We start from the raw sequence: 23,863 nt of genomic DNA on the forward strand, positions 1-23,863 counted from the left end.
TTACACCGAAACCTCTGCATCCTCGAGTCTCTTGTCTCCGCCTTGTTTCGTACAATGTACGGCTGTTATATTTTAGCCGTGTTCACAAGAGCAGTCCGGAAAGTATAAACTACGATTATGAGGGTCCGTACACTGTTTTTCCAGTGTCTAACAAACTTGGGTAGCGTAATTATAGCGTGATAGAAATTGCTGAATTCATTCTCGAAGTTGTACGCGATGTAATTTTTTTTTTTTTGACTATTGCGATCGTAGTTACTTTTCATTCTTGAATCGAAGGTTCGCGTTTGTCAGGCACCTACAGCTCGACGTGTCGTTGAACCGAATCCGGGGTATCTGTACGGTATAAATTACTTTCGAGAGCTATATTCATACGTTGCCGGGAAGTACGAATAGAGACTGCGGTACTACCTTGAGAACCCATCTAGGTAAAGCTCCTGGGGTGCGTGTACGCATAGTCGTACATTATTTAAGAGATGCTCGTTTTACGGAGTGTGGAGGGAGGAAACTAACCCTAAACTGCGTCCCGGCGTAAATTCCAACCGACACGCGACCATTTCCTTTAATTGGATCCCTCCCTGTGTGTGTAGGATCGGACAATGACCCATCTCTTACGAACCCCGTGAATTACAACCACAAAGAAAGACTCGGAAAGTTTCGTTTGTGGTCTTTTTTTTTTTTTTTTTTGAACTCATTTTATCGATCGACGAAATGAAACGTGTTTCATTCTCTCAGTTGATCAGTGAGAAGTTGAGCTTTTTGGAAGATAATCAAAGCGTGAGGAAATTTACACGTTTCCTACTTTAAACGAAAAAACGAAGAGAGGTCATGGCTTTATAACGGGGGTGCCAACGCCTACCATTTCCATCGCGTTCTGGACCGCCGTTTATACGTCCCAGCTGGCACTTTGGGCACGGATATAGTGATCAACACGGTGACTGGTCCGCAAGCACGGAACTCGGTCTGACGAGGCGTCGTCATCATAGTTCAAACTCATTCCCTGGTCTTCGGCCTGAGAGACGATCCGCAGAGGATTACGCCGTTGTACAGACCTTTGGGCAAAACGTTACAGCTCGAAAGGACGCGAATCTACCGAATTACTCGATGCGTACGAACACACAAAACCCAAACTCCTCCCACCCGCGATTTTTTCAGTTATACGGTCGCACTCTTGGAACTGAAAGTAGTTGCGCGTAGTATCGATTGTTTAAGCTTTAATCAGCCGGTTGTGATGATAATTTCAGGGGACGGTACACACGCAACGTCTAGAAACTTTTTTAAACTTATAAAATGTTACGTCAGTTTGGAGATACGTTGAGAGAGAAATGCACGGTCAAAATTGTTCCCGAGTTTAACTCAATGATGAAATAATCTTTCGAGAATTTAACCCCAACCATTAGTGGTTGTACCATGTTTTCTATCAGTCTGTATGGACGCGGGTTAAAATTCGGAATTGTCAAAGTTCTGACTGACCGTTGCATCGAATGGCATTGGTTCGAAATTCGAATCCTCGAAACAACGAAAATTATCAACCTTGACATACGCATTCAGAGTTTCAACTCTAAGGATCCGGAGTTTTGACTTGCGCCCGTCTACGTGTACAGTGTGAATTACTAACGACAGAATGGTCCGTCATTTGCCATAGTTTAATGCGCATGCGCTACAAATTCGAGAACAGTTATTCGCCAGGGCGACCAATCGTCGTAACTTTAGACGACGCTTCGCCGCGATGTATGCAACCGCAAAAATTTTTTAGGTTACGTTCACGACGGTTGGTCACCCTGGCGAACAACTGTTCGCGAATTTGTAGCGCATGCGCATTAAACTCTGACAAACTACGGACTGTTCTTTCGTTAGCAATTCGCAATGTGTACGGTGGTCGGTTGCCATTTATAGAAATGAAGAGGTGAAAATTTTGAATCTTCGATAAATCAATGCGTGTATCATCAGAAATTGGCCATCGGATGAACTCGGAGCCATTGCCGGTACAAGAGAGCCGAGGTATGGTGTTGAGAGTGTATAACGTGAAGAAAGAGAAGTCCGGGGGAAACCAGTCCTGCCGCCACCCATCCGTGACCCGAGACCCCGTCATCCGGCCGAGGGGCTTTGCTCGCCGGAGCATCGCTCGATGAGAAATCCAAACTTATACTCCTCCACGTGAATACCGCCTCATCGCGGGAAATATACGCCCTGATCTTTGCCATTGTCACTTCTGCTGCCGCTGCGGCCCGTCCGAGTCCCTTCTTCGATCAAATATCCTCCATCGGTTCAGCTGTAACGAATCTTTCTTCCTTTAATTCAAAATCAACAACGCTGACGAGGTTTTATCTGTGAATTTTAATTAGTGTCATGATGATTATTAAGAATCTATCAGCTAGCGTACAGTCCGATCAAAAAATCTGTAACAAAATTTGACGATTCGTAACCTGAGGTTCGCGATCAACTATCGGTTTGATTTCTAATCAGTTTTGTCAGAATAAGAAGTAAAAAAATTGCGAATGAAAATTTTTGCTGAACAGTTTAGAAATTATCAATCTGATTGTAACACACCTTACTTATCGAGCACTTTTTGTTTATCCTAAATTCGGATCGTTTGTCCAATTTCAATGAATAACAGTTCGCGAATCAATTTCAAACAAATCACCTGATACGAATTTCTGGGAGAATCATAACTTTACTATACCTGTGCACCCTGTACTGATTTTACGACGCTTTTTTCGGCTAATCGAAGAGATCGTTAAAAATATAAGTTCCGGCAATTTGTAGATGAATAAATACGGCGGATCAAAATTGGCCGTATGTGACCATTTTTTCATTAGTAAAAAACTTATATTAGTACTATCATGAATTGTGAGTGCTGTTTCATTTCGTTTAAAGTCACGCTTATGACCGTTGATGTATGTGATATTATGCATCCATTGTAGGCATAAAAATACAAGTACTCACACGCTAGACTTACACGTGGACCGGCTCTGCCGGCTCCAAGCGCTAAGCGTCTGTAACGCCTGACGTGAACGGACTTCTACTACTGGGCAAGGAGTCGAGACCGACTTTGGTCGGCCAAGTGTAACGTATTATACGCGGACCAATACGTATGGGCATGTGTCAGAAGACGTGTGCCTTTGGTGACGGTGATCGAGCGGCCAGCGAGGAAAGCTGGTAAAACACCGTGTCATACCGGCGCAAGTCTTCACGCCACTTGGAAACCTTGTGCATAAAGAAAACATAGTCGGTTGAGTTTGGCGAGTTGAGCAAGTAAGGATTCAATCATGTTTTAATTACTTTTTCGAGCAGCACAAAAATTTCGGAGACTAGTCAAGGAGTATCGGCCATTTTGATGTACTGGCAGTTGGTGTTCGGTGCACAGAAATAAGCGAATTGCCGTTTTTCATCGAGACGATTCGGTAATGAAATGCTCCAAATCTATGATTGGTCTGATTTCCGTCCTAAGGTTCTTTAACGATGCAATCGATAGTTGAAAGTATTTCAGATCACAGTCTTATTCCATTGGTAATCCAAACACGTTTATTTAAAGCTTACTAGCCAGAAGCTCATTATCCGACATTCATTCATCATTTTTTCCGCATAATCGATTGGCGTGGTCAATTTTTCAAAATAACGACTTTCGGCATAATTTGTTAAATTGCAAATGACATAAGCAAAAATAAGCATATTTTATTTTTCCATTTTGTTATGATTGGAATAGTTAGTCTGATGCTATCTGATCCAGTTTTTTCCTGAGCTTTAACGGGTTAAACTATAGAGTATTTAAAGCGTTGTTCGGCTTGAACATCATTGGCAACTTCGATTAAGCACTTCGCCATTTTTTTTTTATCGTACATCTAACCGGAACCATTGTTATCCTGTACCAACGCTCTTTCACAACGCATCCAATTAATCGCAACGTGAGCGAATCTCTGCATTATCTCATTTCGAAATACACTCAGAGAAATTTTTAGTTCCGTTTACCACTCAGTCCTTAACTATTTTCATTTTTTACCACAATCGGAAAATATAGTTATAAGTACAAAATGAAAATTAGTTTTCTATCTGTAACCGGAAAGTCTAGTATCCGTTACTATTCTCTCTCATTACGATTACCGTTGCTATATTTTCTTGCAACTGTTGCGAAAATTCAATGCTCGTGCAACAATAAATTGACGTCAAAGCCTTGTTTAACTAAAAAAATACAGTAAACCTCACAAACTAATTTTGCGTTGCAATTACCAAAAAAGGATCGACGATAGGGCAAAATGTTTACACGCACCTAGTTTTTCATAATTCCAACAATATTCAAACAGTTTTTTTAACGAACCTGCTTTAATGAATTTTAAAAGTTACAATGACAAATGAAATTTTTCTCAATGTACGTTCATTACAGCACGCCCGAGTAAGAATAGAAGTTCCTTCGACTTTTCTTTTACATTTTACGCCGTCTCGTCTTCGGGGTGAAATTGAATTTCGGTGCCAACCTGAGTCGTTTAGAAAATTGTCGACGTCGAGCTTCGACGGCGTCGTCGTTGGATTAGTCTGCAGCTATACGTGGCATAGGAATCGGCGAGAACCGAGTACGGTGAACCCATCCGCGTCGAACGTAAAATCGCTAGGCGTGACGTATCCGCGAAGCCGGTCTTGGAGCCTTCGGAGATAACCGAGCCACACGGTGTGCACTTTGAAGAAAAGCTGAAGATTCCATTCGTCGCTCGAACGCGATTCTAGCTCGACTTGCAGACGAGCATCCGGTCGACGTTTATTAGTCAACATCAATTCCAGTCTCCGTATAACCGATATTATATGGATATACGCTTCTAGTCTGTATATAATTAATGATTTTATACACGCCGTCGGTCGAAATTTAATCTTAAACAGCCTCGCGCTTATGATATTAATCGTTATGCCGTATACAACGAATTTTACACACCTTATATTTTCTCTCAAACTGTTTATCGCTGCTCGTCTTTATATACAATACACACATATATGTATAAATGATAAATATTATATTTACGAAAATTTTACAAGAGATCTATTTTGTGTATGGCATTAAATTTGCTGCCATATAGGTGGAGAAATTTTTTTTTTTTTACAATATATAGTTTGAAACTAATAAACAGCACACGAATCGAAAATTCCTTCAAACGAACCTTGCTTTGTACAACTAACCTGTGTACAGAATACTTTTCAAAATTGTATTGAAAAAAAAAAAATTTCAAACGCGCGTTCAAAATCGTTACCACAGCGAGAGCTCAGAGGCTGTAACTGTCAAACAATCGATCAAGGAAGTCAGATTTCTGATCATTGTCATTTTCACGATGCCTCTTAATCGTCTCGATCAAACGACCGTTTCGTAGCTTCCAATGCCGAGAGGCGTTTGAATCTTTTTTCTTGTCTTTTTCGATGGAACGATAGGTTCTGCCAATCCGTTGCAAAGAATAATTACATGATCGGATACAGCTGTGCTTGCGCAGGTTAATAAGTATATGAGAGAAAAAAAAAAATAAATATAAAAAAAATAAAAAAAAGAAATCCATGAAGACGATAAGGATAAGGAAAAGGATAACGAGACAGCGAAGCGGCGCGTATCACAATATATAACGACCCTTTCATACGTGTATCCGGTAAGTGGTTCATGCGATTAGAGGGAGCAACCGAGTGTGTCTCGGCGTGAATATTAACCTCCGACATACGTTCCTGCGGAGCTGTGTATGTACGCAGGTAAGAACATCCCACGTATCTGCCTTGCGATCTTAATTTTCTATCCGCAGCCCAGGTATGAGGTACACCCGTACTGCTTCATGTTGTCGAATACGTAGGTACGAAGGTACGGATGAATGTGTAGTAGCCGCGTTGCACCCCGTTCTCCTTCGCTAATTCATTCGACCGTCGACTTCCGGAGCGAGGCTCCGAGGCACCTTGCCCATTTCCGCGTGCCCCTTGATGTCCCTCCGAGATCATTGTCCTCCTCGCACGTGTCCGTATCAACGACGTTGAATTTTCATTACGATTAATTTCCTCGCCTGCTTTAACATTCCCCTTACTGACCTTCTTCCGCTTTTCGACCGTGGACTGACTTGCGACCCTTGTTCCTTTTTCAGGCTCGACTGACTCCGAGAAAAATTTTCATCCTTTTGGAGTAACTGGGAAATTTTAGTTGAATCGATATCGTTGAATATAGATGAAAATGTTCAGGTCCTCGTTATTGGTGGTAATACAATCGTTCCACTGCTAATTGCAAAAACGGTAATCTCTTGAGTTATAAATTATTGCAACAGACACAAGAAAATACAGTACGACTGGCTGTAAAGGAACTGAACCGTAAACGCAACTAGTAAATACCGGCTATTGATACAGGCTACACGTTTCATCGGTTTCATTTCTGTACAGACAAAATCATCCATGTTGCAGCCCTAATTTTGATTCTTGATTGTGAAAACTAATTCCTCGATTTCTTCTATTATACTAAAAGTCAACCAAAGCCTGCCAGTGTAAAATCCTGTCAATATTTTTTTTTTACATTCGTATACATGTGATCGAATTGTGAGTAACGATGAAAAATGACAAACTGGGAACGTTTCTCAAACTTTGATACCTCTGATACACTATTTTTTTTCTTTCCAATGAACAGATCTGTCATCTCTAAGATTGGAAATCCGACGAGCAAGCTGAACCACCAGACGAAACACAGGGGCAACTCGTTTTCAGCAGCTAATTATCCTCATGTCATTCACGAGTAAATTAGCATTAAAAAACGACCTTGCAGTAAATATAGATTTTTGTAAAACACAAAGGTCTTTGCTATTCGCTGGGCAAGGTCACGGATAAATTAGCAACTCGACTGATACGTTAGCGGTTTGAAATTATACCAGCAAGGTCAGAGCATCTTCTTATTCGCTCGGCAGCTCCTTTCTCACGGTTTTAATTTTACCTCTTTCCTCCCCCCGCCTTATGTAGGCGGTGGTGTACGACCCATCTTGATTTTTACTACACCGGTTACACCATCCGTTTTCGCTCCATTGCCCACCGCAACGTGCGATCATCTTCATCTCTTGTTTCCCGCAAGATATATTCCAATATATATATGTATAAATCTCCCACGTTCTACCCTCGCTTTATTGCCATTGTCGTTATATATTTAGTACGTGCACCTATATAGAGTTATCCGTCCTAGTTTGCCTCTTCGATAGGTAGAAATCGCTTCAAGCTCGGTTTCGCTTCAACTCTTTCCGATTACTTACTCTTCCGGTCAAACCAATCTACCGCTTGTTTTTTTTTTTTCCCTACCGTTTTACCGGTAACGGTTTCTCACAGTTTTCCAACTTGGGTCCAAGTACCCAGAATCGACACTTGGATCCTTATCGATATGACCAGTTCAATCTCATCGTTGGATTTGGAATCATAGACTCAATATTTTCGTCTCTGTGAGTAATTTTCAGCGGTATCAATGACGTATCGAAAATTGAAACACTGATTATTTCACCCTCTTTGACTTTTGAGCTTGACTGTAACGCGCAGTCTAAACTCGACTAATTGGCGACCTCTCAAAATTTGCGGGTTCGTGGCAATTTGCTGGACTCGACTATCTCGAAGACTAGCCAACTCGTGTCTCTTCTTCAGCATAAATCTTGCCTGTCTAAATTTTGCGAAGCTTGTTATTCGATAGCGCGAGGCGTTAAACTCTACAAGAAGAAGAAGAAAAGCAATGGGATACATAGTAAAGAATTACACTATGATTGTAATCGTTTAACGGAAGTATACGAAACGTTCCCGATGATACGAGGCGGAATTCAAAGAACCAATCATGAAAACATAATCTTTCAAACAATCTTCGCCAAAATTCGTCCGTCGAAGAAGAAATGTCGAAATCTGAATAAAATCTGACGTTTGAATCCAGAAATAGACAATCAAATTTAATTAGTCTGAGTTTTTTTTTCGAGCCCCAAGTATCCTGAGCTTGACTCACCCCACAGCGCAGGATTCGTTGTATGTATTAGGTACCTAAATAAACATTGACAGTTGCGCCTGACCGAGGTGTATCCGAATCCCCTGTCGCCGCGTCTCATGAACCTTGATGAACAGAATTAATACCTCCAACACCGCGAGACGAAACAACGACGCCAATGTAAACACGTATCTACCAACCTATACGATGACAGATGAGGGGGTAATTCCTCCGGGTGAATCGCCCGTGTAGCTATATCTTTGACGGTGAGTCAATCGGAGCTGCAATCTTTGTCCGAGACTTTCCGTCGTAGTCCCGATACCGAGAAAAAGAAAGATGATGAGGGTGGATTCGCCAAGGCGATCCTCGTTCGAAGGCACAATGTTGGGCCGGGACTTCATACGTCGAAATTGGAACGAGTCGTCCGAGTTTATCGGAGTGACTCACTGTACTGGGTAGGTACGTATGTACACTTGGGGACAATGAATCTTATACGGCAAATTTTTTCCACCAGACAGTTACGTTGGCAACGCAGAGAAACCTACAGCGCCACAGTCGGCCGAACGCGAAACTAACTCAATCTCAATAAACGTAATATAACCCATGAACGTCGAATCTAAACTTAGAATACGCGTCAATCCAACAAGTAATTATCCCCGCGGTATTCTAAGGTTAGATTCGACGGTCATGGGTCACGTTATCTTTATTAAGATTGAGATTGTTTCGCGATCAGCCGACGGTGGCGCTGTAGGTTTCTCTGCGTTGCCAACATAACTGTCTAGTGGAAAAAATTATCCGTCTCAGATTCATTGTCCCCAAGTGTACGTACGTGCGTCCCTTGTTCAAGCAGCGACTAGTCGAAGCTCCGAGCTCATATTGCATCCCTTGAACGACGATCCCGGGATGCTGTCGCACCCTCGGCTTCGAACCGAGGGGAAAACGGGAGAGGCCCCAGTTTCCTGCAGAGTGCCGCAGAGTGTCAACTGAATAGGGAACAGATTACCTCGTACAATTCGACTGCTTGCCAGGGGTTTCGATTCCCTTTCCCTTCCTCGGATCTTCGCTCGTTTTTTACTTATTCTGTGTCTTCACACGCGACTAGCATCTGATTCTACATCGACAAGCCATTCATTTGAAAATTGAAGGAATGATTGCAATTTATTTATATTGATTCAGAGTGATTTCTATTGTTTTACGATGATTTTCAATCGTTTTACCCGATTTTCAGAAATTACTGATTGGATTGAATTACAGGAGATCACAACCAATTACATCGGAACTCTGGAAATCACTTGGAACGTTGGGAAATCATTGGAAATCAATGGAAATCACTTGTTGAGCTGAAAATTAACGAAAGTACATCGTAAAACAAAAGTCACCAGCATATTATTGAATTGAATACCGTTTGGAGTTTACCGCGAAATTTGTAGTGACTGTCATGATTGCCAACATTTGCCGTGCGATTTCTAATTATACCGTGTGATTTTAAGTGTTTCGCAATGATCCCCAATGAATTCAGTTATCTCGATTAATTCCTCGTTATTTTAAAGACCATTTCAGTTATTCAAGTTCCTTTGATTTACAATTCCTGTTTCAACTTAAATTTATGAAATCCTTAAGTGGATCGCGCCTCGTTTCACATTCTCTCTTCTTTGCACCCAACCGTCGCTGCTGTACCGGAGGAGGTTATCCTCGATGAATATCGCGCCCCTTACATTCCCTGCAAAACAGAGTTCAGTCAATCGCTTCCATTTTGGCCGTCATTTTCTTGCAAACCGAAATTTCGGGAAGTTTTAAACACGTATAAGCATGTAGAAACGTTGATGTTATACGATGAACATATTACAAGATTAGCTTGTGATATATTTATTTACATATTATGATAAATGATGAACATATTACAACATTGGCTTGTTATATGTTTATCAATCAATGTTTCTACCTATTTATACACGTACAAAACTTCCCACAATTTCGGTTCGCAAGAAAATGGTGGCCAAGGTGGAAGCGATTAGCCGGACTCTGTTTTGCAGAGACTCCAGTGCCCCTATAACATTCTAATCGAGAAGGAATGATTCCCGCTGCTAGGCACTGGGCTCACGTAGCGTTGTAAGAAATAATAGTATATTGTGTGACAAGGGACGAAAGTTAGCGATTGCGACGAGTGTAAAGTTTGGCGCCTGAGTGAGGCGAGAGTGGCAAAGACACGAGTTGCCATGGCCAACTTTTGGCCCGAGTCACACACGACAGTTTTTGAAACAAGGGGATGAAAAGTGGCGGGGGATTTGCGTGGTAGTTTCGCGGGATGCGAGTGGTCAATTTCTTCTTTCCCCAGGGACGAAAGTAATCTCCCAAGTGACGAAAGTGAAGCAATTGTGAACCGCGCATGCGCAAACCTATCTTTACAACACTGGAATGAAATTGGTTACTTTAGTCCAGCAAAACTGCTACTCAAAGCACCACTTATCCCTAATTTTTAAATGCCCAAACTCAGTGATCCTGATCCAGAAAACAACCTTCGTCTCATAGTTTTAACACGAGCGAAATTTCACGCTCGAACAAATGACTGCCGACATTCTAGAATGTCGACGATTTTCGTCAAGGTCGTATACCAATTCACTTGTGCCTCCTTTTATACCACAAGGGTAACTAAAACTCCGGTAGAGTGCAACTCCAACCGATAACTACTCGCCAAGTTAACAGGTGTTGGTATACTAATTACGTAAAGTGATGGTACCCCTGCAGTTGAAGGCTGGTAACGGTATCACGGAAATTCCTTAACGGATGCAGGACTTCGACGTTTCTCTTGAAATTCGTCTGATCGCGCAGGATTTTTCGCCTATTTCGACACTATCGTGAACGTATTTTATCGTGAAATTCCCGGCTCGTTATCGAACTTTGGTAGGATTTCACACGGTGGATTCTGAGGCGGGTGTAAATAACGGATGTATTTCTGAGACCTGAGATTTGCAGATATGATCTTAGCTGACTAACTCTGCCGTTTCTCAACTACGATTAAGATTACGTAATCTTGAGATCCATTGTGCAGACGCCGTCCGTTAAACCGCCTTCGCAATTCAGGCTTAAAAATTTATACAGTCCATTACAACGTGCCGAGGAGCCTGCTACGTAAAATGGAATTTCTAGCTTTATGTAACGCTGCTTTCTAGCAATACCTGCAGCATCAGGGTATCCAGCGACCTGGAAAGCCCGGGAAATTTGAAACTCCTGATACCTTGTTGTTAAAATGCTGGAGTTGAGCGTTCTTTGTGAAAGAATATATGCATCGATGTGTGTATATTCTTACTGTTATAATCCGCGGAGATATTTTGGAGATAGGTGCAAACCTTATTTGTTGATTAATGACCATGGAAACCCACGTTTGGGCTGCTCATTTTGTTGAAAACAAATACCTATTTGTTTCACTTACGTGATCTGTTTGGTTCTGTTCAAAAGGTGTGCCAGAGTAAGCAACCGGCGTTTTTTTTCACACCGGTGATAAGTTTCACCTCAAGTCTTAATTATTACTAATTGAAACGCCCCGAGGGCCGATGAACCGTAGTGCAGCGACTGCTAATTGTGCGGTTTATAAGTTTTCAAGGCTCGGTGTTATTTCTTGTAGATCCTACAATATCTGCTACAAGGGGTACTCCGACAGTAGAGGAAGTATTCATAATATGTGGCCAAGCCGGTCCTTGGTTGTTTGCATCCTTTCTACGGCGAGGAAGAACTCCCCAGTCCTTCATTTTTTCCAGCCCCCTTTTGTTATACCGCAGAGATTAACGAGACCGCTTTCCCTTTGTTTGTTTCAGGATTAAAGTATCTGCACTCGTCGAGAATTCTGCATCGTGATATTAAGCCGGGAAATCTGCTGGTAAACAGCAATTGCGTTTTGAAGGTAAGCTTGGTTTTCTTCTTCTTTTTTTCCGTCATTTCATTTTCATTCACGTACGCATTAAAAATCCGCATCTTCAATTTCAGACCTCTATTTTATATCTTCGACTTTCAGTAAACTCAAAGAATCGCAGTGTATATGTTGCACATTTATACGTTTCACTTGTTTTTTAACATCACACATTACGCTACTCGGTTGGATTTGTTGATATTATTATTATATTGAAAAGTACATTCTCCAGTTTCTTTTTACGTGCTTTGAACTTGACTGTTCGTCGACTTGAAGCGTTTTAATGAACTTCCGATTGATATTAATTACGTTACCGGACAAAATGGATTATGAGCTTAACAAGTTACGGATGAAAATTATTGGTAAAACTTTTTCGCGGTTCTTAATAACTCGATAAAACGTAAGGATCTTTATTTTATGCTTGATTTTTAAGCATCCAGAGTTAAAATGGTAAAACTTTGGTATACCGATGTGCTCATAAAAATTTTAAAAAGCGGTAATTTGGCGCGCACACGCAATCGAGAAATGTCACCGCTATTTCGCCATCACCAATTGGTACCAGAAAACTTACCGAACCTGTATCTCGACGCAATTGCAGATCTGCGATTTCGGCTTAGCCAGAGTCGAGGAACCTGACCAGAACAAACACATGACTCAGGAGGTGGTCACGCAGTACTACAGAGCACCAGAAATCCTTATGGGTGCACGGCACTATTCAGCAGCAGTTGACGTGTGGAGCGTTGGTTGTATCTTCGGTGAGCTTCTCGGTAGGCGAATTCTATTCCAGGCGCAAAGTCCGGTACAACAGGTGAGCGATCTTACCATTCCACTAAGAGTCATTGGTCATTTAGAGTCATTGAGAGTCATTACAGTGCATGGAAGTAGACTTTGGACTGAAATTAAGTGATCCACTGCAACGTATCAGACATCGCACATCAATTTTTATGCTTTCAGCTTGAACTAATCACGGAACTGCTCGGCACTCCTTCGATGGAAGACATGAAGTACGCCTGCGAAGGAGCCAGATCTCACATGTTGAGACGAGCGCCGAAACCACCTTCTCTAACAGCTCTCTACACTCTCAGCAGTCAGGCTACGCACGAAGCTGTGCATCTCTTGTGTCAGATGTTGGTGTTTGATCCGGTAAGATTTTACGAGATGCCGGTAGCCGGCAATGATCCGTGAAAATTTATCATCCTCTTTCTAACGCGTTAGATTTCTATCTTTTCCTTGTTTTCAGGACAAAAGGATCACCGTCGTCGACGCTCTAGCTCATCCTTATCTCGACGAAGGACGACTGCGTTATCATTCCTGTATGTGCACTTGCTGTTATACCGCAAGTGCTGGAATGCGACAGTATACCGGCGATTTTGAACCTGCCACTTCACACACCTTTGACGATTTGTGGGAAAGAAAGTTGACCAGTGTGCAGCAGGTGAAAGGTACGTCTACCAACAATTGGACGATCAAATGCATCCTTTTTACATTGAGATGATATTAGAAAAATGTATACGGAAACGGACGCGCATATGTCTTTCACTCGCATTATCGTTACCGTGCCGAGATATGTAAGATCGTTATAAAATATTTAAACTTGTGCTGAAGCTGAGAAAAAAACAAAAAAAAAAAAACGTTGATTTTCATTCAACTACGCAAGGCGATGTTTCAAAGATCTTGAGTCACATAACTGCTGCTTGTAAAGTTTATTGAACTTCTGTCGTAAAATTGCCTCATTGGAATAATCATATAGTATTTGTTGCCTTTTAAAAATATCTTTCTCTGTGCGTGCAGATCAAACATTATTGTTATTGTTATTGTTAAATTATATCTACACTTTGGTTATTTATACTTTTTCTTTTTCTTTTGCAGAGGAAATGCACAAATTTATCGCGGAACAGCTGAACACAACGCGCGTACCACTGTGTATAAACCCACAGTCAGCGGCGTTCAAGAGTTTCGCAAGGTAAGCCGTGGGTGGCTCAGTAATAGTCGCCTTCAGGCACCCACAACCAACCACAAAAATTAAGAAAACAAAACAAAAAAAAAAAAAAACAAACAAACAAACAGAAACATAAAAAAATCAACCAGCCAACCAATCAACCGTAATCATTCACTATCCATCCAAAGAGAACATACAAAATTTTTGTGTGATAAAACAAACGATCCTTTCGCCAAATCATTCCCGCCATTCCCCGTTTACCAAAATATATCGAAAGACGTCGACCATCCCCGGTCCTTCATCCAATGAAAAAATATAAAAAAAATTTTTTTTTTTTTTTGTTTAAAGAAAAAGAAAGAAACACCAACACCTCGTCACGTATTATCCTGAGAATCAAAAATGATCGAAGATGAACGAAATCCTGAATAATAAAAATATTCCAACCGTACTGAACCAAACTTTCCTTAAAATATCCATACAATGATCATTGTGATTCGTCTGATACTGATCTTGATCGTCTTGCTTACTGCCGTCAAGTTAGAGCAAGCCATCTGCCAACCCAGCACCGTGCGCCGCGTATACGTACACATTACCACTACCGAATCAACTATCTACCACTGTCAGCTACCACTATCGACTACTACTACTATCAGCTACTACCAATCGTTACGTCTTCTCCTGAACGAAAGAAAGAATGACCGAGAATCATCTATAAGTCGGCCCGACCTCGCTCGCAGAGGTACTTACCTTAACTTTTATCTACAATACCTTTTATCATTTATAGATTTGTCTTTTAATTACAGAGATCGTTTAAAGATTGAACACATCTATACAGCGACTTTGTTAAAAAGTAACTCGTTTATTCTTCAATTCATATCTAATATTCAAATTACGCGTCAATCGCCGTTGTTGTTTATTCGTTTACCAAAACTCATTCGATTATACAGTAGTGCGTAATAATTGGACGGCTCGATTCAATTGACGGTAAAAATAGAAACTGTTTTGTTATTTGCGGCATATTTTTTTCGACGTAACGCAGCAAGACACAGTATTTTAGATTCATAATCGATGAAGCATACTTTTTGAATGGTATTTGATTGCTTGCTTACACTAAATAATTAAGTGTAAGATCGAGAAGAATTCAACAATCTCATTTACACGTTTCTGTCCACGTTGCCAAAGCATCGAACTAGTAATTATTTTTTAATCGTTGAATTGAACTTTTTCTTTGAAATAATTTAGGCGTATGAAAACGATTTTTGATCGACTCGGTAGAGGAGTATTCATATTTTGTGCGTCAAACTTCGTTTTTGCGTGTACCGTTTCCAATATATTTTTCAATGAGTTTAAACAAATCAATATTACGAACAATGAATTAATTCACGACGTACTTATCACCTGGGTGAGACTCACGAATAAATGCTTCGCAACCGTTTCGCGAATCTATTATCAAAAATTAAATTTTATATTACCTTTAAAAAAGATAAAATAGTCTATGAACTATATTGGAAATATTATTTTGAAAATTCATTTCACAGCGATGTAAGTATTTTGCGACTGTAAAATGTATTTTTAGAGACGGTAAAATCATTTGATATTTTTCAATAAATTGCCAATATTTAATCAAATACCAGCAATTGCTCTTACCCGTTAAACTTTAATCACATATTTCTTGGTAGACGTTCGGAGCGACTGATTTGAAACAATTAGTAAAAATTTTCAACATCGAAGTGAGTAGTAGAAAGTGAAAGTAAGATTCATCGAGTTACTGAGCAGTAGTCCTGTATACATGTAAGGAAAAAAGAAAAGGCTTAACAAAAAATAAAAGAAATAAACAAATAAAATAAACTAAAACGATGATTACGTAAAGAAGGCCTGATCAACCATGCAGCCTTCAGTTCATCTTGTCGCAGCAAAGTATTTCGCTAATTTTCACTGGCCAAACCCCATTTCCATGTTAGATGCCCTGTGAAATCCCTGCAAAAAATCCTAATATAAATCCACGATAGGTTAATCTAACCCTTGTCACCCGTAACCCTGCACCCAATTCCAATCCTGTAGTTAGATCAGGTTTGTAGTTATGATATTTTGATTTGCTCTGCCAAGCGATATTGCCTGTTTTGTTCGTTATTCATATTTTATATTACGCTATCGGTCGTTTTACTTCACCATGTGGTAAATGATGAATTCTGGATCCATGTTCTAATTGCCATTCGCATCAAATCTAAAATCGTCGGATTTCGCAATTTGCTTACTGGTTGTTCGTAATAAAGAACATTCATACATTGTTCTTCTAGCCTTCGAACTTGAAAATTAATGTTACTCTTGTAGTTCTTGGTTAAATTTTTCCAATTTGCAGAACTTTCATCAAGTTTTTGTTGCCCGTATGTAAAATGATAGCCAGTCTTTTAATTTACGTAAACTTATGAAACTAGAACTGCGTGGTAAATTAAAAGAAAGCATCGGCGAGATGGAAGTTTAAACATTCGAACGCTGCTTCATAGATATTAGCTGTACAACGACTAAGGTAGATTTTTCAGTCATTCAGCACACACATTATATGCATTCTTGTTAGAATTTCTTTTAATTTCTCGCAAACGAATACTCCGAGAAATACACGATTAAAATTAAACTAGTTTGCTGATCAGTGATCAACTGTAATTGAGATATCTTCATTTGTTGATCAAATATACTATAAATCTATCAGATCGGAACCTTTGACTGTGGAAAGGCAGTTCAAAAGATATCAAATTTTTATTAACGTGAATCAGAAACAGCAGATTCGCACTTATTTTTTTAAAGTGGCCTACACACGATTGTTTTCATTTTCTCTTTGACTGGAATTTTCAGTTAATGTGATGCACAATTTTATTTTTATTAGACTATATTTCTTGGCAAAGCAAAGTGTGTTCTATAACACTGATAGTAGCTTACATTAAATTAAAATATCTGGCTGTCACACATGCTGACAGCTGCATGGATATCAGATGATTATAATGTTAAGTTTACGTTGATATGTTGTATTCTAATTATGATAATTAATAAGTTGATACTTTAATGAAAGTTCACATTTCCTTAGAAATGCTCACCAATTGCTTATCGAGTTTTAACAAATTGACGAAACTTCGCTACATCATTGTCATTATTGTGCCTGTTTCAATTTCGCATTTGGAACATACGTACATTTTAATTCTTACTATCGATAGTGCCTGTGTTAAATAATTTCGTTTATCATAAATATATCATGAAATGGTAGAAAGAAAAGGCAAGAAATTTCTTTGAATCATTTCTTTCTCATTGAATTTTTGTCTTGCTGATTAATTCGAAAATATTCTCTCAGTTGATTATGAAATAAGCTTGGAATTCATATCGATATCATTACGATGCTAGAATGGACCAATAATGTTAGCGTTGCATTCTTTCTTTTCAAAGTCGTCCACCTCAGCGTAATTATGAGGCATTCAGAAAATGTCAACTATTTCAAATGTTCTTACTATTCTTAGAATAGCCAGAGATATGCATGTATCACTTGGGCGTATGAATATAAAACTGAAAGCGAATACCGTCCAAGGTTTTAATATCATTTTATAACTTACAGCTCAACGGTGGCCCATCCTTCGGAACTGCCACCCTCTCCACATCAATGGGAATAATGTTTTCCCTGGGTCCAAACACATCCGGTTTTCTACAAAGGGCATGACGACGAATGGTCAAGAGAATTGCATTTGTCGCATCCGGTGAAAGGAAAGAAGAGATGAGAGAGGAAATTGTGCAGAAGAAAACTAACCGAATCCAGCCCGAGAAGAACGGAGACTATCGAAGCAGTTGGGCCCTCAGAGCACTAAGAGAGACAATAGACTGCTGAGCAAGTAGCCTCAAATTCAAGTCTAGTTAATAGACGAACGTAGCTAAATAATAGACAAATAGTAAGAATACAAAATAGCAAATATTAGCAACAGAAAGAATGGAACACTGAAATAGGCCAGTTTTTAGCTTGATTCGTACAAAGACAGCTGGTATTTAACTGATCGCAGTTATGAACACTACAGCGTTAATTCCGTATGATAATAATAATAATAACACTAATAATAACAATAATAGAAATAAAAATGACAGTTACAATGACAACGTGTACCATAATAGGTATATACGCTGAACACGAAAACTTTGTGAAGATGAGTGCGTATGTAGTAAATTTAGTAGAAAACAGTTTTTTGGACGAGCATGTAAAGAGCGTAATAAGAGCATAATATAGTTTCAAAGGTATGATCTTATATTATTTCGTTTGCATTAAAATGACGCAATTTAGTTTCATTACTTTAATCTTAATATATATATATATATTATATATTACATATATATCATATATAATATATTAATATAATATACAATATATATATATATATATATATATATATATATATATATATATAAATATATATAAACGACTGAAAGTTGTATCGTATGACAAGAAGCTAGCTATTCCGCTGAATATGCAATATCATATGATATACGTCTGCTGTAATCGTTTATTCGATTAACTACGCCGATATTGTTGTTATGGTATTAATTCGTCTGATAAATCAATGGTGATATATAATAAAGTAAACGAGTATAGCTCATGACGAAGATGTATCATATCTAAGCTCGGCATGTATATTATATTATTTAGTGAGTAACGTTGAAAGATTAGTCCTGCAACTGCAATTCCGGAAGTAAACAAAGGAGAAAACAATATTCCAATATTCGCATGCCACTGCCGAATAATCTTTTCGCAACGTGATCGAAAGTTCACGTCAAGAATACAGATAATGGGGAAAAAAATACACACACACACACACAATTGCACTATTATACATATTTATGTACATACATACACAACACGCTATACTTATTATGTGATAAATATCATTGTGGCAAATTGTTCAGATACATGGAAATAAAGAATAAAACGCCTTTGAATTTATCGTAGCAGTATCGTCAACTGCAAAATTTACCGCTTAATCAAACAGAAATACAAAGCTTCTCTGAAACGATAAGTAACAAGTATGACTTACGCATTTTCAGTAAAATAACACCGACGGACCGTTTTCCTTGCCAAAATACGATCGTGAATATTCTCGTTCTGTTTCTGTAAATTTCGTACAATGTTATTACGCATATACATACGTATATCGGATTCTGAGTGTGATTTAGATTAAGAAGAGAAACAGTAGGGGTGCAGGAGTAGATGATACGTTGATCTATGACAAACGTCACACGTATTTCATTTTGTAAAAAAATGTGTTCTCTTTTTTACACAAAACTAAAAATATGTTATCTTCGACTAAGTAATAAGTCCCTCCTTATATTAGTTTTGCGATGCAGAGGAATAACTTGTCCGTTAAAGAAGAAAAAAAAAAAAAAAAAATTAAAAACTTTTTTAAAAAAAAATCTAAAAAAAAAATTACACTGCGTATCTTGGCGAGGGATTGTCGTTTATTTAAAAACAATGAATGTCTAGCCAGATTACTGGCGCATCTGCAAGACGATGCCCAAACTGGTTTAAATATATACATATAGGTTCATACACTCTATTATATAAACTGGATTAGGTATATAGTTTTATTAATTAGTATATTGTAATTAGCGTAAATTTTTCTTTATTCAATCACTTCGTAAACTATATCACAGAATCATTTGTAAATAAATCATTCTTGCATAACGTATATTTAAAACTCACATTAATCATCGCATTACATGCACACGATTTCGAAGGCCACTAATGTTACATCCTGTATCAACAACTGAAATTTATATTTGCAAGTTTGAGTTTTGCAAAATTTAGAAAGTTTCATTAAATACAAAATCGGTTAGAATATTATCGATGTACACACCTGTCGCTTCTAACTTGAAATTCGTGAAACGTATTGATCGCGAAATGTTAACGCTAACATTACAATATCTAAAGACGTTCGTATCGTGTCAGTTTGATAGTATATTATTAGATACTCGATAGGACGTATGTACCAGTATTTTCTTAAAATTAACCTTTTAATTATGTGACCTTTAAAACTGTGTAAAGTGACGTTATAACTATGTGGGAACAAGTGTGTTGTTTAGTATTACATTATCTGATCAGGGTGAGTAAATTGATTTTGACAGTGGATATATTCGGTGTGTATATTCAGAGAGAAGTCAGAGATATTGAACGAATTATTTAGTCCATCCTGCATACATTTAATTCACTTTTGTTACATAAACAACTTCAGAACTACCCGAAAGATGATCGGGTTAGTTTTCTCGGATCTAAGAAAGAAAGAGTAATGATCGATGAATAATAGTGATAAAAAATTTTTTTTAATCTCAATAAAAAAAAATTTCTCACAATGTATCTTAACGAATACCTTAGGTATATTTTCAATGCATTATTACATAATTGGCAAGTCTCAAATAATTTATGTGTGTATATCCTACTTATATGTAAGAACCTATAATCTAATTCAAACGATTGTTTATATTTTTAATCTTATGTATATAAATATATGAAAAGAACTCAAAATATTGCAAACGTAAAAGATAACATGAAAAGAAGCATGGAAATACTTGATAAATTACGTAAATAGATAACAAAGCATTGACGCCATGTCATTTTCACATGAGAGGCAAGTGAAAACCAACAAAGTGAAGAAGGAAAACTTTGGAAACTTGCAACTGTAAATAGATTCATTAGAAAAGTTCGTACATGTACGTGAAAATACGAAGATGATAGTAATGATAACACGGTTAATACTTGATGTACGAATACATTTTTTGTTTCTCTTTTTTAACGCTTTCGTTTCAATTTATTCTAATCCAAAATCAAGTAGCCCTCATAAATTTGTTGTCAAACATCGGAAGCTTGAGTAAATGCTTACGGAAAACTGATATAAAAAAAGAGGCTACAAACATAGTGAAAGTATTGATATTAAACATACATAATATCACAGGTAATCTTACATTTGAAATTATTGATAACAATTGAAATTCGATTCTGTGCTATGCACTCTACTTGAATAATTGTGTAACAACAGCCTGATCAGTAGTGGTTGTAGTTATTTTTTCTCGGATAGAAAATAACGTAACGCGAATAACGAATAAAAAAACACAAAATTTATGACCCATTCCTGCTACAAGAGCACTCGATGAATTGTAAAAGGTGACTTGAAACACGCCTCTGTATTCGTTGTAAATTTTGTACGTAGTTAGATCGTCGTCGGGTGTCTTTTTAAACCCCAGATTAAAGCTCTTTCAGACTGTATGTGGTTGTTAGCACGTCATGCTATGTTATTCGACTAGGTTGTATCGGTCCAATAATGGATAGATAAAACTTGACTAGGTGCAGATCTACAACCGTGTTGTGTATTTCATCTATATCGAATAAACCAATATAAATTATTCAGAAAGAAGGAAGCAAGGAAAGATTAATGAGAAAAAATAGAACCACTTTTAAACTACTGTTCTTGCTCTCGTGAGACGTACAGTTACGAGGGTCAAATGCCACAATGTATGATAATAATAATAATAATAGTAATAACAATAATAACAATAATAATAAGAATCATAATAACAATTAGTAGGTTTATGTGTGTATATTAGGGTGTTTCAAAATAAAAAAAATTTCGATTTTCCAACGGGCCACACCTGAAATAGTTAGTTTAGGTAGAAACAAAAATTCTGGCGAAAGATGAGCATTGTCGGTTGAGTGGAAAATCGGGCACGTTTGATTTTTAATCTTTTTTTCCTTTTTATCGAATTTATGATGGACAATTGTTAGTAAAATTTTTTTTTCCTGTTTACAGCTGTCAGCGAATCAGTTCGCGTCTTAAATAAGATGCTCCTGGAACTCTTTACTTGATATTTAGTAGGGACGTCTAACGGGTTTTCTGATTATTATTCAATTAAAATACATGAAAAACATTTTCTCACTCAGATTTCAATATTTTATTCAATATTTACACATTTCCTATTACAATGGGTTCCTATTAAATATCAACTAAAGAGTTCCAGGAGCATCTTATTTAAGACACAAGCTGATCAGCCGGCAGCTGTAAACACGAAAAAACTTTTTACTAACAATTATCCATCATAAATTCGAAAAAAAGGAAAAAATGATTAAAAATCAAACGTGCCCGATCTTCCACTCAGCCGACAATGCTCATCTGTCGCCAAAATTTTTGTTTCTACCTAAACTAACTGTTTCAGGTTTGGCCCGTTGGAAAATCGAAAATTTTCTTATTTTGAAACACCCTGGTGTATATACTTGTATAGATGCATGTATGTATGACTTTACATATATGCGTGTGTGTATATGCATACACACATGCAGACACGCATTTAAACATATTAGTTTGAAAACTATATTAAGCCTTGATGAACAGGCAAAGCTGTAACGCGACTGAGAAAACATAAAATTTGCAAAGCCGATACCAGATCCTAGTTGAACAAACGTGACTTAAGCATGAATAAGTTTTACAAAATTGATCTCTCTCTCCATCAACCCCTTTTCAGGGTCAGAGCGGTAGCAGCAGAAAACAAGGCTTGACATGGTTTTATGGAAAAAAAAAACGAAAAAAAAAAGAAAAGATATGGATCTTGTAACCCGCGGTGTAGTCGATTAATTAGGGACTATGAAGAGTAAGGTTTAGATTTATTTCACATGACTTTAAATATAAGAGAAAACGAGCACGGAAATGGGACGAAAAAACGCATATATATGTATATAAATATTTAAGAAAAATGCAGCCAGTAAGCGTCGTGACCCTGCCCTGCTAATAGCCAGCAAGAGCTGCCCGATACGATAATTTGAAAGTGCGATTAGGAGCATCGCTATCTTTGTCTTATACCTTATACCTATATACCTATATGTATGCACGTGTATAGATATACATATATTTTTATGTTATACGCGGTGGAATTCAACGTATTTTTCTTTCATTTATTACCCTGTTACCGCATATATATAGTGCGGAATACGTCGCACTCTTCATTTTATCCCTCATATTTCACAGATCTCATTACTATTAAAGCTTAGATCATAGTCAAAGGATACATCTATTAACGGGGAAACGATTTTCGTCAAAGTTTAGGGACATTTTTACGTAAACCACGTTCGATTATACAGTTTACAGCTATGCATCTGAAAACAGGACAAAATTTTTTTTAAACACATCTAGACAATGATATGAAATAAATAATGCACTTTATTTTTTTTATCACTATCTAAGTTTCTTTTATTTTATTTCACTTTTCTATACATATCTCTTTACATCATTTCACATTTTCAACTTATTCACATTTTTTCCTCCCCAATAAAAATTTGATAAGACCTTCGACAATTTATGTAAATAGTACGGGTTCTTTATTCCGTTTAGTTTGCCAGTGACAAAAGTGTTGACAGAAAAACAAAAAAAAAAAAAGAATAGTACAATCGGACTATGAGCCAAGTTTTACCAAATAACGTTTTATCGAAACCCGGAATGATCGGATCCCGTAGATGCAAGCTCAATTTTTTATGAGAGACCTCGTATAAGACTTACTATACGGGAAATCAAGCAGAGGTTAGTTCCATAGTTAAAAATTTCTTGTGTAATACAATATAATACTAAAACCAAGGTTTGTAAATACGTACAAAGTTAGGCAGTGTCCGATTAGCTGAACATTTACACATCCACACACATTACACTGTATAATGCTGGTTGATTGTTACTTCACATTTGACGAACATAGTAAGCAACAGAAAAACAATGAAAAAATATACGCAATATTATTTTTTTCGTATTAAAAACTGGGTAAGTTATGAATTTACCACGAAACTATGCATATGCAGGCGATTGTTACATACATATAATACATCATAAGGTACCTCACGCAATGCATACATATGTAATATAAATGTATTACATGTGTGTGTGTGTGTGTATGTGTATGTTTAAAATTGAGGGAAAGAAAAAAGCAACAAATATATTCTACAATAGCGAATATGCCTTGAAATATAGAAAGTGTCTGACACAATATGCCCTCAACGATAAAGTTGCTACAGAAATATAAGAACTCACGAATTTAA

At 37.8% G+C, this 23,863-nt stretch overlaps 1 protein-coding gene across 3 annotated transcripts in view; it reads left to right on the forward strand.

Moving 5' to 3' along the window:
* LOC107223234 (serine/threonine-protein kinase NLK) overlaps positions 1-18,146 on the forward strand; it is a 145,519-nt gene extending 127,373 nt beyond the window's left edge. The window contains exons 5-11 of one of the 3 annotated variants that reach the window (XR_006904295.1): positions 11,749-11,834; positions 12,439-12,648; positions 12,795-12,983; positions 13,081-13,282; positions 13,710-13,803; positions 14,128-14,518; positions 17,378-18,146. Coding sequence is in view for 1 of the 3 variants with exons in the window: in XM_046739412.1 (XP_046595368.1) it covers positions 11,749-11,834; positions 12,439-12,648; positions 12,795-12,983; positions 13,081-13,282; positions 13,710-13,803; positions 17,378-17,432 (836 nt within the window). In the remaining 2 variants the exon portion in view is untranslated. The remainder of the gene's footprint in view (positions 1-11,748; positions 11,835-12,438; positions 12,649-12,794; positions 12,984-13,080; positions 13,283-13,709; positions 13,804-14,127; positions 14,519-17,377) is intronic. The other 2 variants (XR_006904296.1, XM_046739412.1) reach the window with 2 other exon arrangements.
* The last annotated feature ends 5,717 nt before the right edge of the window (positions 18,147-23,863 follow it).

Source organism: Neodiprion lecontei, chromosome 5 (genome assembly GCF_021901455.1).
Source record: "Neodiprion lecontei isolate iyNeoLeco1 chromosome 5, iyNeoLeco1.1, whole genome shotgun sequence".
Lineage (NCBI taxonomy): Eukaryota > Metazoa > Arthropoda > Insecta > Hymenoptera > Diprionidae > Neodiprion > Neodiprion lecontei.